The 18,776-nt window shown below is 32.9% G+C and overlaps 4 protein-coding genes across 4 annotated transcripts; all 4 read right to left on the reverse strand.

Moving 5' to 3' along the window:
• Positions 1-3,633: 3,633 nt before the first annotated feature.
• On the reverse strand, positions 3,634-6,475 carry LOC141691616 (uncharacterized). Its single transcript, XM_074496385.1, has 4 exons — positions 6,344-6,475; positions 5,976-6,034; positions 5,281-5,575; positions 3,634-3,896 (listed from the first exon to the last, which is right to left on the reverse strand). Exons 1-4 carry the CDS (start codon positions 6,362-6,364, stop codon positions 3,891-3,893), a joined length of 381 nt encoding a protein of 126 aa, XP_074352486.1. The 5' UTR covers positions 6,365-6,475; the 3' UTR covers positions 3,634-3,890.
• A 677-nt stretch (positions 6,476-7,152) lies between these two features.
• LOC141691609 (uncharacterized) lies at positions 7,153-8,601 on the reverse strand. The gene is made up of 3 exons (XM_074496379.1): positions 8,439-8,601; positions 8,230-8,351; positions 7,153-7,611 (listed from the first exon to the last, which is right to left on the reverse strand). Exons 1-3 carry the CDS (start codon positions 8,454-8,456, stop codon positions 7,251-7,253), a joined length of 501 nt encoding a protein of 166 aa, XP_074352480.1. The 5' UTR covers positions 8,457-8,601; the 3' UTR covers positions 7,153-7,250.
• Positions 8,602-9,683: 1,082 nt separating this feature from the next.
• Positions 9,684-11,044, reverse strand: LOC141692140 (uncharacterized). The gene is made up of 3 exons (XM_074496879.1): positions 10,654-11,044; positions 10,007-10,428; positions 9,684-9,932 (listed from the first exon to the last, which is right to left on the reverse strand). The coding sequence occupies exons 1-3, from the start codon at positions 11,042-11,044 to the stop codon at positions 9,684-9,686; spliced, it is 1,062 nt and encodes a 353-aa protein (XP_074352980.1).
• Positions 11,045-15,969: 4,925 nt separating this feature from the next.
• Positions 15,970-16,770, reverse strand: LOC141692141 (uncharacterized protein At4g02000-like). The gene has a single exon (XM_074496880.1). It carries the CDS (start codon positions 16,768-16,770, stop codon positions 15,970-15,972), a length of 801 nt encoding a protein of 266 aa, XP_074352981.1.
• Between the last annotated feature and the right edge of the window lie 2,006 nt (positions 16,771-18,776).

Consider the following 18,776-nt stretch of genomic DNA (forward strand, 5'->3'; position numbering starts at 1 on the left):
TGCGTAATGATTGCAATTCTTCTTGAATCGCAATTTTCCATTTTGGCCAATCATCTCGGTGTCGACACTCTTCCATACTTTGTGGTTCAGGATCGGAGTTCATAATAATATCAGATGTCACGGAAAAAGCATATACATCATCAACCTCAATACTCCCACGATCCATGAACATCTTTTCAATAACACAATATTTTCAGAGGAAAAATATATATTACCTAGTGAGAATTTGATTGCTGGAAATTTGGATTTCACAGCGATGCAACCATTAACTTTGCCATTGCCATAGTACCCGTGCCACTACAACAAATCTGGTCATTTATGACGGGTTTTTTCCGTCGTAAGTTAGGAGCGCATTTTTTTCCGTCGTAAGTTGGCCGTCGTAAATAGCCGAATTTGTTGTAGTGACAAGAACAGTAATAACCCCCAATAGTATTGGTGTACATTTTCTCGCACCATTTTTTGTTTGGATCAGCACATTCATCGAAATCTACCAAAGAGCATCACAACAAATTATACAGGCACAATCAGGATACAATATGCTAAATATTTGTATCAGTACTGTTTTTGAGTATGTTTTGAATGAAGACTGACCTTGGCAGCCTGGGCTTAGCTAGGTATGGGTTGCCTCGAAAACCTTGACGGCATCTACAAGTGTACCCTAGAAGATCATTGGTTGAATTAATCCAGTTGGTATTTGACTGACAGGCATACCCGTTTGATTTTTTTGCTTCATCACAAGTTTGATTCCCAAGTACCCAGTCAAGTATCGATTGTCCTCTCAATAAATGTAGGATCAGATAAATCTGAAGCACCACGGAACTTAAATCTATCCTTTTCAGCCAAGAAAGCATAGCTACAACGGTTAAACGACCAAGCCCTGGCATGGTTGCTTATTGATTCAAGTTGAGCCTCGAAGTACTTTAGACCTTTTGGTATTAGTACTCGACAACAACCAATCCGGTAACAACCATAATTAAGAACATCTTTAGCGTTGATGCATTCGGAACTGCAACCAGTACTAGTACTGTAATGCTTCTCTTTAGGGTTGGTGATCAATGCTCGATCATCACAACCGACCACAGTGAAATCATTTAAATACGAGAGAGTGAAAGGAGAATTCAAAAGATTTGCACTGATGTTGTAGCTATTGTTTGAATCACATATAAGAAAATGATATTTCACGAAAATGAATAACTGAAAGGATCGATGATTAACTGAAAGGATCTTTTCTAGTTTATAAAGATGGATGATTTGAAGCTAACAAGTAAAAAGCGCTTTTATAGACACTTTGATAATTGTTTGTCTTGAACAAAAAGCTGTATTAGTATGTTACACTTGTACCCGACAATTTTGGACACGACACGCTTGCACGACACGAAACGACATGAAAATTTAGTATTTGTGTTTGCTCTTTTAGTAAACGACATGAAAATACACGAACACGAAAGTACATAGTCTAGATTTAGTGTCGGTTTTGTGTTTAACCTTCGAGTACATGACACGACACGAAATATACGACATAAATAAATATTATAATAAATTTTTAATATTTTTTATAAATATATGTAGTATTATAATAAATGTATGCATATTTATTTTTAAAATATTATTTGATTTTATTATATTGTATAGAATTGAGATCCGAATATATATTTTTCATATATTTTATAAATTTTTATCAAAAAATCTTATATTTTAATTTATATTAATATTAAATTTAATATATATTAATATTCAATTAATATGACATACACGAAACGACACAAAATGAACGTACACGATCACGAATATAGAGAAACCCTAAAAATGTCGATTTTGCGTTTGACATTCAAGTACACGAAACACGAAAATACACTACATGAACGAATTGTCAGGTATAGTTACACTTACTTACGTCCTGTGAGAACATTGCATGAGATGATTTGTTTCCACCTTGATGAAAAATATTACCCACACTGCACATGAATTTGACTTTAAACGTTTAATCAAGTGACATGGGTACGTAAATGTCTTGATGAACTTGCCCCAGAATTTAAACAGATCATATTACAATCACACCATGAGCCTGCTAGGCCAACAATCAATTACGTAATGTACTCTCCACATTAATACTGTTGGTGCAGTACCTAACCTAATTGGTCAATGTTACCAATAGTGACGGCTTTTGATGAAACTAACTTTTACTTAAAAGTTTTTCTCATTGCATGAAACTAATTTTTGTTATAAATTTACGTACCCACTGATACTAATAATTTAAGGACTTGTGGTAATATTAAGAAGATATAATAGCAAAAGAAAATAACAATAGGGTCAATCTTTTTAGGTAATACTAGAGGCACAAAAGAAAATTACAAAAAATTGTAACAAAATGACATGACATGGGTGATGTGACAAAATGAAATAATTCAATTGATCCTATTTATTTTTTTTTTTACTAATATGGCTTATATGTCTTAGAATTGAGTATCCGTTCTAACAAATCTCGGGGTGAGCGATAATCGAACTCAGAACCTGGGACGACAAGAGATAAGCTCTTAACCACTTGAGCTATCTCATCGCGCTCAATTGGTCCTATTAATATAACTACAGAGAGTTCATTTATATTTAGCCAACCAACATGTGACATGTTTCATCTGTAACTATTTTAGTAATTAATTTTGTATCTCTAGCATTTTCCATCTTTTTATTCTTAACGAGAGAGAGAGGAGTTGTACAAGAGGCTAGATGCTAGCTGAGACAATATAATCATCTCCCACAGTGTGAATATACAATAACATTTACCACCTCCGTCCCCTAATTTCTTTACATTTTCTTTCACATATTTGACACGTATTTTAAAATAACCATAAAATACAGTTCCGTAATTCATTTTTAAAAATTTCCTTTTTTTATAAAAATTTGTACATTATATTTTTATTTAGAAAAAAAATTAAAAAAATTATACAATTACATTTAATAAAAGTATTAAATGCGTGTCGATCGATGTAAAAAATTGAGGGTATGGAGGGAGTATATTCTTGCGTGTATCGGTATTCGTGATGTCCAATTCTTCATTTTATTAGGTACTGGCTTATAACCCGTGATATGCACGGATTGTTTTTTAACACTCGAATAATTTTGAATAATATATTTTATTATAAAATTATTAATATATGAGTATAGATTTAGTTGAAAAATAAATTGAAGAACATAATAAGTTATAATAATATACATTTTATGATAATTTGAGACTTGACTGAAAATAAGTAATATAATATATAATATGTTGTTCACGGGACTCGAACCTTGAACATGTAAAAATTGTTAAAAATAAAAAATATAAAAATTTAAATATAATACGCTGTTGACGGGATTCGAACCCTAAACCAATTACAGCAGCTTAAATATTAATATAATATTATTTGATTATTACATCCAACGGTTCTCATCTATCTGTCTTTAGATATTGCGGTTGATATTTACCGTACCAAACAACTGTACTGAATAACCGACCAACAACCAAATAGAGGGTGTTTGCTTATAATAATATAGTATAGACGTCTAACTTTTATTTTTTTTCATTAATAATGAGTCATGCATGAATTTCATTTTGAATGTATACCACTTTTATTTATTTAATTAAATCAAAACAAATCAAAATTCACCATTTATAATTGGCCAAAAAGAACACACCACTTATTTACAAGAAAAAGGCAACTGGCGGCCATTCAGTTACTTAATTACTAGTATTATTTAATTACATACAGACTTTTATTACAAATGAAATAAAAGTTTTTTTAAGAATGAAATAATAAATATATATACAAATGAAGTAGATAATTAATCGGGTAGTATGCAGCGCGCGGCAGGAACTCGGCTCGGCTGGACTCAATTTTAAGCTTCCACTTTCTCTACATCTTCATTCATGCACGCAATAAAATAAAATAAAAAGTCAGCTAGTCTGCTAAATTATAAAAAGAATTATTAAAGAAGAAACTAATATATTCACATTTGTTTTATTTTTACAAGATGTCAGCGTATATAATTATATACTGTTGTTTACGGTTTAAATAAATAAATATATTTGGAATTGAAATATTTTACTCATTAATCGGGATTATTCATTTATCCGAATGAAAACTATATTGTCTCTATTATGTTAGGAACAAAAAAAATAGTAGTATTCATTTATCGAGATAATTCGTTTAACAAATACTAGCTTATAACCCGTGCGACGCACGGACTGATTATTATTTTTATTATTTTATTATTTTTTATTATATAAAATTAAATTATAGCAGATAATAAATATGTTTTATTGAAATTCATGACAAAGGTAATGATTTATATATCGTGTTATTGTTATTGACAGATTCAAATTCTAAATAGTTAAAGTAATAAAAAGTCCTCCGACCGTGGACGCTTATCAGAGCAGTGTATGCGGTTGATTTGGTGTATGCGAATGATGTGATAATTTTTTTTTAATGTGTTCTTGATTTGTTAATAAATTGTTATTTTTAAATTTGAATTATTAAAATTAATTTTGAAAGTGTTTAATTACCTACGAAAAAAGTGAAAAAGAAGTTGAGTGCGATTAGAAATCAAGTAGGATTATCATTCAAAGAGTTTGTAATTATATTAAATACATGATTTAATTTATTTAAATAAAATATATTTACTTTAACTTTGTTTTGGAAAGTATTAATAGGCATTTTAGGAAGTTGGTAACCAAGACCAAACGAAACCATATTTGGCTCATAATAATATAGTATAGATTCATTTATCGATGTTATATTGTATTTAGTAAAAAATAAATAAATTATACATTGATGTTTGATTTATGACTTATGAGTAATACTAGGATACCAAATTAGTACCAAAATTATTATAAAATAATATAGCGTAGGTAATGAAAGAAACTTTTATTTTGAAGGGCACTGGAGTAAATTCGGAAAGACACCTTCTCTTAAGATTAAAAAATTTATTTACTTGAAACATGTCTCCCTTGCCCCGGTACTATATAAATGTTAATTTATGTATCCAAATATCATTACTCCCTAAGTATTATTTACATTGTGGACCGGGAACCGGAACGCGTTTTAAGGTTTCTGACTTTCCGCAAAACATGCTTGCCTAAATAATTTTAAATATATTTTTTTAAATAAAGATATAATATTCAATTTTTTATAAAAAAAAATTAAAAATAAATTATAAAATTATATTTTATAATAGTCTTAAAATACGTGTCAAACAATCAAGGGACGGAGGGAGTATATAAGATAGGTTGCTACAGATTATTACCTGGTAGGGATTAGGCGAAGCTGCATTAGATTGTTGTCCAATAAAGTTGTAATTGAGCTGACCCAGTTTCTTGCAGATACCATACTTTTTACCAGCTGATGCCATGACTTCACTGGAAAGATCAAGCTCCGGGAAACTTAGTCTTTTCTTTTTGGACAAATTCACCCCCGGAGAATGTGCTAGATGCTGAAATGCTGTGCTCATGCCCACCCCTACACTGATGCAGATTCCTAATGTTACCACTCCAAGGCTCACATTTTGTGTGCCCATTTGGTATCCTTTAAATCCAGTTTTGCTGTCACACAGAATGTTGCAGTTGTTAGTGTAATTGCATGTGCTACCGAAGTTAAGTTTGAGAGTGATGTTAGGTGTACAGAAAACATGACAATTGATGTGAGATACACGCAGTTACACCGCATTTAACTGACAAGCTCTAACTCAGGAGACGTAATCATAAATTCTCCTCCCGTGGGTTTCGAATATGTGATCAAGAGGATAGTTATCCCCTCTTTAACCAACTGAGTCAACCCTTGCGGGCTGATGTGGGATGTTTTAATTGAGCTCGTTGATGTGAATAAAGATGACTCATTCCAATTAAAACCCACCACATGTTATTATGTACAAAATTTTATACACAATTCTGTATATCAAGCATTTTCCAAATTTTAAATGTTTCGGTGTTAGTTTACGCGTACCTTGTAGCATCGGCAGAGGCCATCACAGTCTTCATTCCGAAAAATGATCTCCAGTATTTCTGTAATGTTCTAAATGTTATTAACGTCACAATAAAATATCACTTTTTATGAAAAACTCGTGAGAATAGCAAGAACAATATTATTTTACAGTTAAATATCATAATACTGAAAATATGAAAAATATGTAATATTGAACACGACACAACAATACAATGTTGAAAATATGAAAACGATGCAAAGTAATATTAATTTTACACTTTCGAATTCTCACATTTAAATAGTTCTCAACAGAATAACGCTATCATAATATGTACACATTTTTGCGATCTATCTAATTATAACACCATTAAAATCAATTCTGAACTTACCGCTGCCCAGGTGGAAGCCATATTCAAAACTAGAATTTTAACAATTGTACGTGAAGTAAGAAGTATAATTCAAAATTAACCAACAATAAGCATGAATTTGTGGGAGAGCCAAAGGGTACAGCTAAATTTATATATCTGTTATGCAGAAACGAAAATGAAGGAACTATTCTACATGCAATTGTATAGGCGACAGAGACTGAGTAGATGACAAGTGTTGGTATGAAATTTCGAAAATTATGTTTTCTGTTGCTACCTGCAGGTACCTGAATATAAATAGAGGGAGATTTCTGTGGATGTATCAGATGCAGAATAGATGGTAGAGATAACATTTAACACCTGTCAAATTAAAGTAGCCAATTACTGAATTTTTTTGATTAAAATTTAGCTAAATTTTCTGTTTGAGGTGTTTCTATTTAATCATTAGTTAATAATTATGGTGTAAAGTATGACTAATTCGGTTTATGAAAAATTTAATTTTTGTATGTACTCACATGCTTAAAAATATGAAAATAAAACTGATCGATATGAGTTTTGTTTTGTATATTATCTTGATCATATCTCACGATTAAAATGCGAAAATAAAACTGATCGATGCGATGTACACAAAACTAAAAGTGATTGATGTGCTGATACATATATATTACTCCCTCAGTCTCATAAAACTTCTCCTCTTTTGACTTCTGACACTATTCATAGTAAGCAGTTAACTATTAATTTACGTTTATTCTATAAGATCAAATATGTCATAGGATTGATTTTGGATGAACTCGTTACTCAATATTATTATAAAAAAACACTTGCAAGCATGATTGCATATTAAATTTTAGAATTACAAAAATAAATACTAAAAAAATAATTAACTAGAGTACCAAAAGTTACAAATTACAGGTATGGAAAAGCCAAAGTTCTAAATCTTATTAACTAATTTATCAGTAGTTGTCGTAGTAGCAGTACTTATGTAACTACTAGTAGTATAAGTAGGTTTCCGTTGAGAGCTAGAGCTGCCGGAAGAGGCTGCAGGCTGATGATGAATCTTGCCGAATTTTCGGAAAAAAGATCTGTTGACAAATTTATCACCGGAATGTCTGATCTGCTGGGGACGGTCCAATTCCCACAAGGAAGATCTGTTCTCTTTGGAGATTTTAACTGCAGGAGAATGAACTAGTTGATGATATGCTGTGTGAATCCCCATTCCCACCGCTCCAAACACTATTCCCATCAATGGCAATAGCTCAAGTACAAGCTTCCCTCTTCTAGCTCCTCCTTTCCTACAATTACATGAATTTTTGGACCATGACAGAACATTTTTGAGTTCGAAAACTATACTAGGAAAATGTTTGGTGTACAGAATTGTGTACAAAATTTTGTACATAATGATATGTGGTGTGTTTTAATTGAAATGACCCCATATATTCACATCAACAAACCTAATTAAAACACCTCGCATCAATTGTCATGTCATTCTGTACAAAATTTTTTGTACAAAATTCTGTATACCTAGCACTACTCATACTATTATAGGCTCTGGAAATTTTATATATCACTATTAGAAACTGAGTCAGAACTGACCGTGCTCGATTTTGAAGGGATTCGATCAAATTTATAGTGGTCGGAACTGACTCTATTTTTTGTTGTACAAATTTAAATCTTTGGAAGGTTAAGAAAAAAGGAGAAAACATGCAAATGCCTGTGCTAGTACGTGTGTTTCGTCCTTGTTTAGCAATTTTTATCCATACACATGCATTGAAGAGATCATATTAACCAGGAGAGAGAGAGAGGGAGAGAGGGAGGGGGCGAGAGAGAGGGAGAGAGGGAGGGGGCGAGAGAGAGAGAGAGGGGAGAGAGAGAGAGAGAGAGAGAGAGAGAGAGAGAGAGAGACTTATTACATTGTTCGTCCCTGATGATCTCCAACATCGGAAACAGTGACCACTTTGGGAGATGACGAAACCGATGATCCAAATTGCCCATTAATCACATTCACATTTTTTGACATAGATCTCCAGTACTTCTGCATAAATGTAAATCACATCTCTAGTGTTAACACACAAATATATAGGAATCAACAGAAATAGACATTGATCCAATATTGCTTTACCACTATCTTGAAAGCCATATCTGAAACTTGTTGCCAGGAGAGAAACTGTGACACAAAACATGCACACGTACATATTATGATGTATGCATGTGTGCCTATATATATGAAGTGAAAGAGAAGATGACAAGTGTGATGAGTAGAAAACAGATAAGATTGCTTGCTTGTAGGGATGGCTTCAATGTAGTGAGTTTGTTGGAACTTGGAAATGGGAGAGGGAGAGGAATTGTGGGAATGTGTCAGCACATATATGAGTGATCATAGCTTAAAAATAGTAGATTTGGGAATTTTCTTTATTTTTAGAATAATTAAAGTTCTTGAATGGATACAAAAATATCTACGAAATGTCATATTTTGATTGGTTATTTTTATTACCGCACTAGATTAGTTCCTCTGGTTTTATTAAGTTTACTTTTATAAATATATTTAAATATAATATTTTAAAAATATTTGTAAATATTATTATTATAATTAAAGAAAGAAAAAGATATAAAATAGGGAAAAAGAGAATTACTGGAGTTAAATAATTAATGAGAAGAGAGATGTTAGTAATAAAAAGTTAATTTTGTTTGAGGTAGTAATTAATGAGAAGTGGACGTAAAGATAGTTAATTAATTAGCTAACTAAGCGTTGGTGCAATATTTGAATATTTATATACTTTGCTGTAGATCAGGAGTTCGAAAACTCATTCTGGATGTGTAACTAGGCAGTCTACCGATGATAGCGGTGTTTGTTTAATATTAGTATAGATATAACCATTTCATTTCTCTTTTTTTTAATAAAATCGTACTTATATTTTTGTTCAATTAATTTTTTAAATTAAATTTGACTAAATTTAAGTTAAATTAATCAATTTTTTACTAATTCAATCAAATTTTAGTAAAAAGATATTAAAACAAGAACATATGAAGTATAATGTCTCTATTACTCTAAATTATTAAAATGTCTTGCTTTTAGTTATCAGGTACAATGAAATAGCAAAAGAATTGATTTAAGAAGACGGAGATAATGAACTTGGAGGACCATAACTGTAAAAAAAATAATCTTCCCCAAAAATAATGGTGTCTCACTTGAGACACCATGTACACACATACATCCGCCACTGAATACATGAGATATAAAACTGGGAGGAGTGACAAACCACTCTCCAGAATCTGACATAGAATTGGCTCATGTTAACTCATGTGCCACCCTATTCGTAGATCGAAAACCAAACTGAACGAGCACGTGATTTATGTGCTTTAATAATTAAGTACAATCATCAACTATCGTCCCAAAAAATGGATCACCTGAAGCTCCCTTACATGGCTGAGTTTTTGAATCGGTTTCAAACACACAGTTTTCAGACCTTAAATTAATTATCCAGGACAAAGCTTCCTTGAACCCAATAGCTTCTGCTTCTCTCGGGCTCCACTTCCCTGCTACCTTCTTATTCATGGCTGCCCTAAACTGTCCTTGGGCATCTCTAAAAACAGCACCACAACCTATATTACCGTCCTGGAAAACCGCTGCATCAACATTAATCTTGAGTCAACCTGCATTTGGTTTTCCCAGTGCCGAGCTGCAGTCACCTGTTGTTCACCCTTACTCATCATCTGAGCTTGTCTCCAGTCACTGAGTAAATGTTTTGCTGCAGAAACAACTCCAAAAGTAGATCCATTTGCCTTGATCCAAACCCATTTATTACGCCTTCTCCACAAACTCCAACAAACCATCCCTAGAAGACAACGCTGCTCTTTTGAGAAAGTATCAAAAGCTCTACGAATTATAATACCAGCTGACTCATAGGATGGACACTGCAAAACTTGCCCCATCCCTGCTATAGCCCATACTGTCCTCACAAAATCACACGAGAACAACACATGACCATCAGTTTCAGCTTCAGAATGACACCAGGGGCACATAATATCAATACTAATCTGTTTTAAAACCAATGCACTTGCTGTAGGTAAGCATGATCGACATACCCTCCACAGGAAATTAGTCACCTTTCCTGGTAGATTCAAAGCACGCAGTTTAGTCCAATAACATCTATCTACATCTTCAAACTCCCCTTGCAACCAACGATAGCCACTTTTAACTGTATATTCCCCTTTTTCATTGAGTATCCAGAACCAAGAATCATTCTTATCTTGAATTGGTAGTGGAATCTACTTAATCAAATCTGCATCTCGACTTTGAAACAAATCATATACTATATCTGTGTCCCACTGATTACCACCTTCCTGCATTAGATTATTCACACTAATTTCATGAAGATGCTCATATCTTGGTGTTGTAATACAATCATTAATCATATCTGGCAGCCAAGGAACATCCCAAACAACTGTATCTTTCCCATTTTCAATTCGTCTTCTAGTCCCTTCCTTAAGCACCTCCATAGACTCCATAATACTTCTCCAAACAAAACTTGGATTTGCACCTGCTGTAGCATCTAACAAACTTGTTTTTGGATAGTACTTCGCTTTCATAACTGCAGAAGCTAACGGATTAGTTTCCTTGAGTAGTCGCCAACCCTGCTTAGCCAACATAGATAAGTTAAATTTCTGCAGTTCTTTAAGCCCTAACCCTCCAAACTTCTTAGGCCTACACACCTTGTTCCACGACATCCACTTCACGCCCTTAGGCCATCTCCAACAGTGGCCTATCGGCCCAAATTTGGACCGATTTCGGTCTAAATCTACCCAACAGTAGTCTATTGCCCCGTTCCAATTTAGGCCAGTGAATAGTTTAGGTCGGCACTATTCACCGGCCTAAATCTTTTTAATAATAAAATATTAACTTTTTATGTTTTATATATTTGTTAATTTGTTGATTGAATGTTATTCTATACATATATTAAGTAGTTTTTAATTATATTTCTTAATTTTCACTTATATATAATAGTTATTTAACAAAAATATATTAAACACCATGAATTGTTTTAATTCAAATTATTAATACATTAAAAATAAAATAAAGATTACACTTGATAAAAAAACAATTACAAATACAACTTATGCAAAAGCATAATATGAACTTAAACATTGATTTAATCAAATAAATTATTTCTTGATCCTCCTAGATAATCATAATATTGATTATAATTATGATCATTTTGTGATCCTTGACCTTCATCTTCTGAACCTCGAGCTTGAGAAGTTGATCTTTGTTGTTGAGCCCTTTTTTCCATAATTTGGGTCTGTTCAGTACGAAAAAATTCACGTAAGTTAGGATCAAATATAGAGTTCAAATCTTTCAACAAAATTTTATTTTCCTCTTTGTATTCCGTGAGAGATAGTTTTCGTTCCGAATCTTGATTCTTTTTTTTAATTAATTCGACAAGAGCATTATTTTGTTCGATAATTTTAGAAATGCCTTCATCATGTTTTCGTTTTCCTTTTGCTTTTTTGACTCCCATTGGACGAATGCTCGATGTAGCACCAATTTCCTCGTCAGTTGAATTAATATCAAATGCAGATAAATTTGGACGAATATCATCGGTTGAACTTGGACATTGAACATGTGGTGTTGTGTTTGGGCTGAAGAATTTTTCACAATCTTTAAGTATATGCCATACATGACCGAATTTGAACCTTTTTTGATATTTTGGGTCATCTTTCAAAAATAATTTAGCTTTCTTCATCGCAAAATACAAGTTACTTAGATGAGAAATAAAATATAAGTAACATAGATGAGTACTAAAATTCAAATTTTAATAGTTTACTTACGATATATTCGTTTAAAACACCACTTGGATGTTGGTTTTCAACTTGGCATACACAACCTTTCAGTTTGGATATTGCAGCATTGATGGCTTGCATGCGCTTGCGTAGTGATTCTTTGGTTCGATTAAGATGTTAAAATCTTGGATCCGAGTGAAAAGCAGTTGCAACTCAAGACCAAAACTGATCTCCAGGTTGGTTGATTCCTATAACAGGATTTTGAGAAATGTCAAGCCAAATTTGGCTTAAGTGCATATCTTGCTCAACTGTGTATGATACACTACGATTTCCTGAACTCGTTTTTTTTAATTATATGGAAGTAGATAAGAGGATGGTGAAATGAGTTGGGTAATAAAATAATTTATAGAAAAAAAGGTAATTCATCCAACGGTAGTGAAATCCATCTAATGGTGAATATGAGATAAGTAAAATTTTCTTATCTTGTACACAGAAGATAAGATTTAGTGTCCCAATGCTTTTGTCACTTGTGAAACATGATAAGATTTGATTAGCTTTTTGCAGAAGATAAGATTTTTGCATCCTACGGTTTTGATAGACGGTATTGAAAAATAAAAAAAATAAAGAAGCTCATATTGCTCTTCCAGATGCACTAATCGAGTATTTGTGAGAACAATATACTAATTCGGGGTAGTTTAATCTTTGTTATTTTTCTTTTAGTTAAATAAATATAATATTATTTTTTCTTCATTTTCTTGTTTAAGTGTAATGTTTTTCCAATTTAATAAATTTATTAAGTTTGAACTTAAAGTGATCTTATTCGTTTGGCGTCCAATTGAATTAATATGTATGTGAATTAATATCAATACATTAAAATAACAATATATTAATAGTTGAAAGAATAAAATATTGATATATGAATTTGGACCAAAATTTAGACCGAACTGTTGGAATAGAGAGTTGTCTCGGTCCAAATTTAGGCCAAAAAGTATGGCCACTCTTGGATTTGCCCTTACTACCACCTCCACTCCCCCATAGAAATGCATTCATTTTCCATTCAACCTCTTCACATATAGTTACTGGGATCAAGAACAGATTCATCCAAAAACTTGGTATTGTTTGAGCTGCTGAAGACAATAAAGTTATCTTCCCAGCTCGAGATACATCATTTCCATACCATCCTTTTAACCTTTGTTGCACTCGATTTACAAGAAAACCAAACACCTCTGTTTTACTACTCCCCACATTCATAGGCATTCCGAGGTACTTTCCAGGTTTTTGAACTTGTCTTACCCCTAAACTTTCACAAACCTCCATCCTATCCTCTTCATTTGTATTTGGACTGAACACCACCTCTGATTTCTCATAATTGATAATTTTACCTGATAGAACTTCATACCTCTGCAGTGCACTTTTTAAGGTTATAGCTTCCGATTTTTTGGCTTTTAGAAAAAAGTAACAATCATATGCAAATAGAAGATGAGAGATACTTGGTGCTTTGTTCGCAATCTTACGTCCGTGCAATAAACCACATTCCTCATGTACCCTAATCATACCACTCAACCCTTCTGCACAAATGATATACATAAATGGCGATATCGGATCTCCCTGCCGTACTCCTCTTTGGGGAATTATTTCACCAAACACATCACCATCCCTTAGAAAACTATACGAGACCGATTTCACACAATTCATTACTCTGTCAACCCACAATGTAGGAAATTCAAAACGCTGAAGCATCTCTTCAATAAAAGACCATTCCGATCTATCATACGCTTTAAAAATGTCCACATTCAACCCAGCAACACCCAATTTACCTTATGTTTTCCTCCGGATGTAGTGGTTCACCTCGTAAGCTATCAACACATTATGAGTTAAGAGTCGTCCCTCAATAAATGCACTCTGCTTCTCAGAAATAATTACATTTAGAGTTGGTGTTAACCTATTCGCCATTACTTTAAAGAGGATTCTCATCAGCACATTACACAATGAGATTGGTCTCAGATCAGCCACCTTTTTTGGATGTTTTACCTTAGGAATTAGACACACCATTGTACGGTTTAAACCACTCTGTAGCTCTCCATTCTGAAAAAATTCCCTGCAGAACTTAATAACATCCTGGCCTACTATCTCCCAATAAGTCTAATAAAAACCCGGATTTAAGACATCAGTACCAGGTGATTTATCTGAATGCATAGCAAAACCAGCCGCTTTAACCTCTTCATCTGCGACAGGTCTAACCAGTATCTCCTTTTGTATATCTGAGATTACCGGGAATTTAATCCTTGGAGATAATCTCATGCTATCTTTAACACTACTGAATAACTCTGTAAAATACTCAGTAATAACCTCTTGAATTTCAGCGTTCTATTCTTTCCACTCCCCATGTTTATCCTTCAGTTTCTTGATTTTGTTATGCTCTTTTCGAGTGGTTGCATACTTATGGAAAAAACTACCATTTATATTACCTTCCCTTAACCAAAACTGTTTGGCTCTTTGACGCCAAAAATTTCTTGCTTCTCTAACAATCTCATGAACTGCCACCGTGCTGCATCATACTTTTGGATTCCAAATGTATCTTTCCTAGATCGTAACGCTGTATTTCTTTTCTATACTTGCCTATCTGAACCTTCATCTCACGAATCAAGCCCCCGCCCCATTCCTCCAGTTTCAACGAGTAACTCATAATTTTCTCCATCAAATCTCGTTCACCATCCTGCCTCCAGCACTCATACACTATATTTCTACATTCTCTCTCTCCAATCCATATATTTTCAAATTTAAATTTGCGTCGTCTTTTTTCAAATATTTTTCTATGCAACTGCAACATTAACGGTAGGTGGTCAGAAGTTGTTACCTCTAAGACTGTAACATCTGCTAACGAGAACATATCCCCCCATTGTTGTGTTGCCATCCCACGATCCAATATCTCCTGAACCCATTTATCCGTCCCTCTAGATCTCTCCCAAGTAAATATATCTCCAGTAAAACCCAAATCATGCAACCCAGAATCCATTATCGCATCCCAAAAGCCTTCCATTAACCTTCTTGGTTGCTGTTTTCCTCCCCTCTTTTCTTCCAACGAAACAATATCATTAAAGTCGCCCAGGATACACCACGGTAATTCTGAAGCTATAGATAATTCCCTAAGCATATTCCAAGCCTCCATTCTTCTCGCCCTCTCTGGAAAACCATAGTATCTAGTATATCGCCATCTCCCTAGCTGCTCATTACTTACTTCAAAATCTATAAAATTCCTACAACTATTTGTAATATGAACTGCTACATCGTTCCTCCATAACAAAGCAATCCCTCCTGAATGAACTTGAACATCAATTGCATAACATCCAGCAAATCCTGATTGTTTAGTAACCTTTTGCACCGTATCATGTTTAACTAGAGTCTCACTCAAGAAATTGAGACTGGGCCTATACTGTTGATCAATATCCAACAGAAGTCTGACTATCCGTGGGTTGGCCAGCCCACGACAGTTCCACGAAAGGATACTCATAATCTTTGGCGGGTATCAAGTTTTTTGGCCCAACATTCTGTTCATTTCCACTTATCTGCATATTATACAGCTCATCTTTAGCCTCACTCTCCGTATTGTCAACCCGCTTTCTTTTCATATCCATCACTACATTATCGGAAGGAAACTCGTTATACTCCTCTCTCATATCCTCATTTGTTTATTTGTCATTCAAATTCAAACTCTTTCCTGTTTTCTGTTCCCTCAAATCCCGCTGCCTAACCAGAATTCCACCAGCATCTCCACCAATCTCGCAAATCTTACCATCTACCTCCATGAATCTCGCATCACCCGGGTTGCCACCATGATTTCCCGATGAGTCACCTTGCTATTGCTTTGCACCTCAATCCTCCTTCCTTACACCACTATTTCGAAGCCATTTCGATCCAGGATTACGTTGTCCTCTTTTTGAAGATGCACGTTGCCATACTCCATACATTTTCTCTACCACTTTCTCAAGATTCACGTAAACCACAATACAATCTCTATCAGAATGGCCAATAATGCCACATACGAAACAAAACGTACCCAATTTTTCATACTTAAAATTAATCCAACTCCAACTATTTCCTTCTCTCTTTATCTTCGTACTTCTCTTTAATGGTTTATCAACATTCAGTGCAACTCGAATACGTACATATGGTGTCCACCCTCCATCAAACGTTCCTGGCCCTGATTTAATATACGTTCCCAAAGACGCACGAACACTTTCCAAAATACTTTCTGAAACATAACCCCTAGGTAAATCATATATTTGCACCCACATTTCCATATTCTGTAACTTAACTGTAGCTGGATCATCCCCCATCTCCACTTGATGAAGCACAAGCATCGCCTGCTCAAACGACCATGGGCCACCTTCCATTACATTTTGCACATCCATCTTGTGGTAAAATACAAACAAATACTTCAAATCCCCCGTACTGTAGACTTCCATTCCTTCTCGTGGCCGCCATAATGACTCCATTAGATTCTTCATAGCTTGAAAGTTTATAGTTTTCTCCGTCAAAAATTTTCCCATCAACATAAACGTTGTTTTTTGTTCAGTTATCGTATTATTTGCAATCACTATTTCGTCCATCTCCTCATCCTCGATGACCAAATTCGCATACATCTCCTCTAGGGGTTCATCAATACGTGCCATGTTGTTCAAACAGAATTATAATATTGGCTAATACTGTTAATGATTGGATTATAGAGATTAATAGAACAATGATTTGACGAAAGCTGTCATATAAACAGAAGAAATGAAACTGTCATTTAATTTCTCTTATTTTTCTTAAAATTGAAAAAAATGTAAAACTTGCCTATTCTAGTTATTTGAATTCATTTATTGGTCTTGTCTTTGTTTGTGCCTATTTTTGCAAATTGTTGATGTGTATGATGTGATATGACTTATGAATACAATGAGCGTGTACTTTTCAAACTTTTCACAAATGATGCAAATGACGTGGTATTACATATAAAAAAATAATAATATGTGATCGATTTCATATTATTTTTAAAAAATTGAAAAATTATTTGGATATTTATTATTTCCCGTGTAAATTATACTTTGATGCAATGAAATATAACAAAGTCGATTTAATTTTTAAAGATAAAAAAAATGTATTTAGGTTTTGTTTGGTATTGGTGTTGCAGACAATTATAACAGTTATTTCAAAGAAAAATAGTTGCAATTTTTTTGATCAAAAAACTGTTGTTAGAGAAAGTATGTCACCCCTTATTTTTGAAAAAAAACTGTTTTTCGATTTTTGCGGGAAGCAATTGCTTATTTGATCATCAAATCTCATCCAAAATATTATTATAATTTTTTTACATCAAAACAAATGCATATCAAAAATATTATCAAAAAATAATCTTATTATTTCACCAACATTTTTTAAATCAACATTTTTTCTTAAAGCGCAACTTTTTAACTATAATACCAAACATAGCATTATTTTAAAGTACTAATTTTTGGGCTGTAATGGGGAAACACTCCAATAATGAACAAAATAAATGGGCCATAACTTTCCGTCCATTAATCAACCATTTAACATTTCAGTAGATTCAGCCACAGATAAGGCCCATAATTAAAATCACAAGGCCCACAAATTATAAAATGCTCTGGCCCAAGACAAAAATGTAGTTTTTATTTTGTCGCGTGTCTAGCAAAAGGCTACATATAGCAGCTTCCCCTTCCCAAAATCAATTTTTTGTTTAAAAAAATAATAGAAACATTTCTTGAGAATTAATTTGTTTATTACGTTAAATTTAATTAGCAATAAGAATAATAATGATAATATGTTATAATTTATAAAACGATTCCCGAATAAGATAACTCATGATTTAAAGAGATATTTTAGTTTTATATCACGAATTTTTCTCATGTATTAGTCGATGTCTCATGTATCGGTTAACTCATCATCTACCGAGACATTTTAGTTCTATATCTGATATATTCACATGAATTTTTCTCATATATTGATCGATGACCCAACTCATGTATTGGTCAATAAGTTAAAAATTTAGTGAAATTTCTATTTTTACGCCAAAAAAAATAATAGTGAGATTCCGTAATTGACATCTTATTGAAATTCTAGTTAACTTCTTTCTTTTTCTCGGGAAAATACAAAATTACTTGGTCAAATTGTTAATTTTTAAATTTTATTTATCCATACTTTTTATTATAAATTATGAAATAAAAAAATATTTTTTGAATTTCCAATTATGTAAGTAGAATAGGGTACTTGTCACAAGACTCTTTTTGCAAAAAACATGCCCAAATGGCATGCCATTTATCAATTAAATATAATAAAATTTAATAAATAATTATTATACTAATATACAGTGAATTTGAATATAAAATTAAAGTTAGTTGACAGTAACAACCAAATACCATCATAATACTCATTTAAATTAGTAACTTTTTAAATATTAAAATATACTAACTTTACAACCCGTGCGATGCACGGGTCTTCATTAATATTTTTATATTATTTAAAATTATAATAAAAAAAATGGATCATTACCTTATTAGTATATTTATAAATAATAATATAAATATTTGTTGTTGGCAGGATTCGAATCTGAATCTTGGGTAGTGTATAAATAATAATATAAATGTTTGTTGTTCGTTGGGTTCGAACTTGGGAGTTTTAGTATTGT

The sequence above is a fragment of the Apium graveolens genome, chromosome 10, assembly GCF_009905375.1.
Source record: "Apium graveolens cultivar Ventura chromosome 10, ASM990537v1, whole genome shotgun sequence".
In the NCBI taxonomy this organism is placed as follows: domain Eukaryota; kingdom Viridiplantae; phylum Streptophyta; class Magnoliopsida; order Apiales; family Apiaceae; genus Apium; species Apium graveolens.

What these genes read in the sequence shown, in the direction of transcription:
- LOC141691616 (XM_074496385.1), bottom strand. Translation starts at nt 6,364, where the DNA reads ATGGCTTCCACCTGGGCAGCG. An exon ending in TGGCTTCCACCTGGGCAGCG is followed by an intron (nt 6,035 to 6,343) that starts GTAAGTTCAGAA and finishes AGAACATTACAG; the next exon opens with AAATACTGGAGATCATTTTT. An exon ending in GCCTCTGCCGATGCTACAAG is followed by an intron (nt 5,576 to 5,975) that starts GTACGCGTAAAC and finishes TCTGTGTGACAG; the next exon opens with CAAAACTGGATTTAAAGGAT.
- LOC141691609 (XM_074496379.1), bottom strand. An exon ending in GATCATCAGGGACGAACAAT is followed by an intron (nt 7,612 to 8,229) that starts GTAATAAGTCTC and finishes ATGTAATTGTAG; the next exon opens with GAAAGGAGGAGCTAGAAGAG.
- LOC141692140 (XM_074496879.1), bottom strand. Translation starts at nt 11,044, where the DNA reads ATGTCGTGGAACAAGGTGTGTAGGCCTAAGAAGTTTGGAGGGTTAGGG. An exon ending in TAATCTAATGCAGGAAGGTG is followed by an intron (nt 10,429 to 10,653) that starts GTAATCAGTGGG and finishes TGAATCTACCAG; the next exon opens with GAAAGGTGACTAATTTCCTG. An exon ending in TGAGTAAGGGTGAACAACAG is followed by an intron (nt 9,933 to 10,006) that starts GTGACTGCAGCT and finishes GCGGTTTTCCAG; the next exon opens with GACGGTAATATAGGTTGTGG.
- LOC141692141 (XM_074496880.1), bottom strand. Translation starts at nt 16,770, where the DNA reads ATGGCACGTATTGATGAACCCCTAGAGGAGATGTATGCGAATTTGGTC.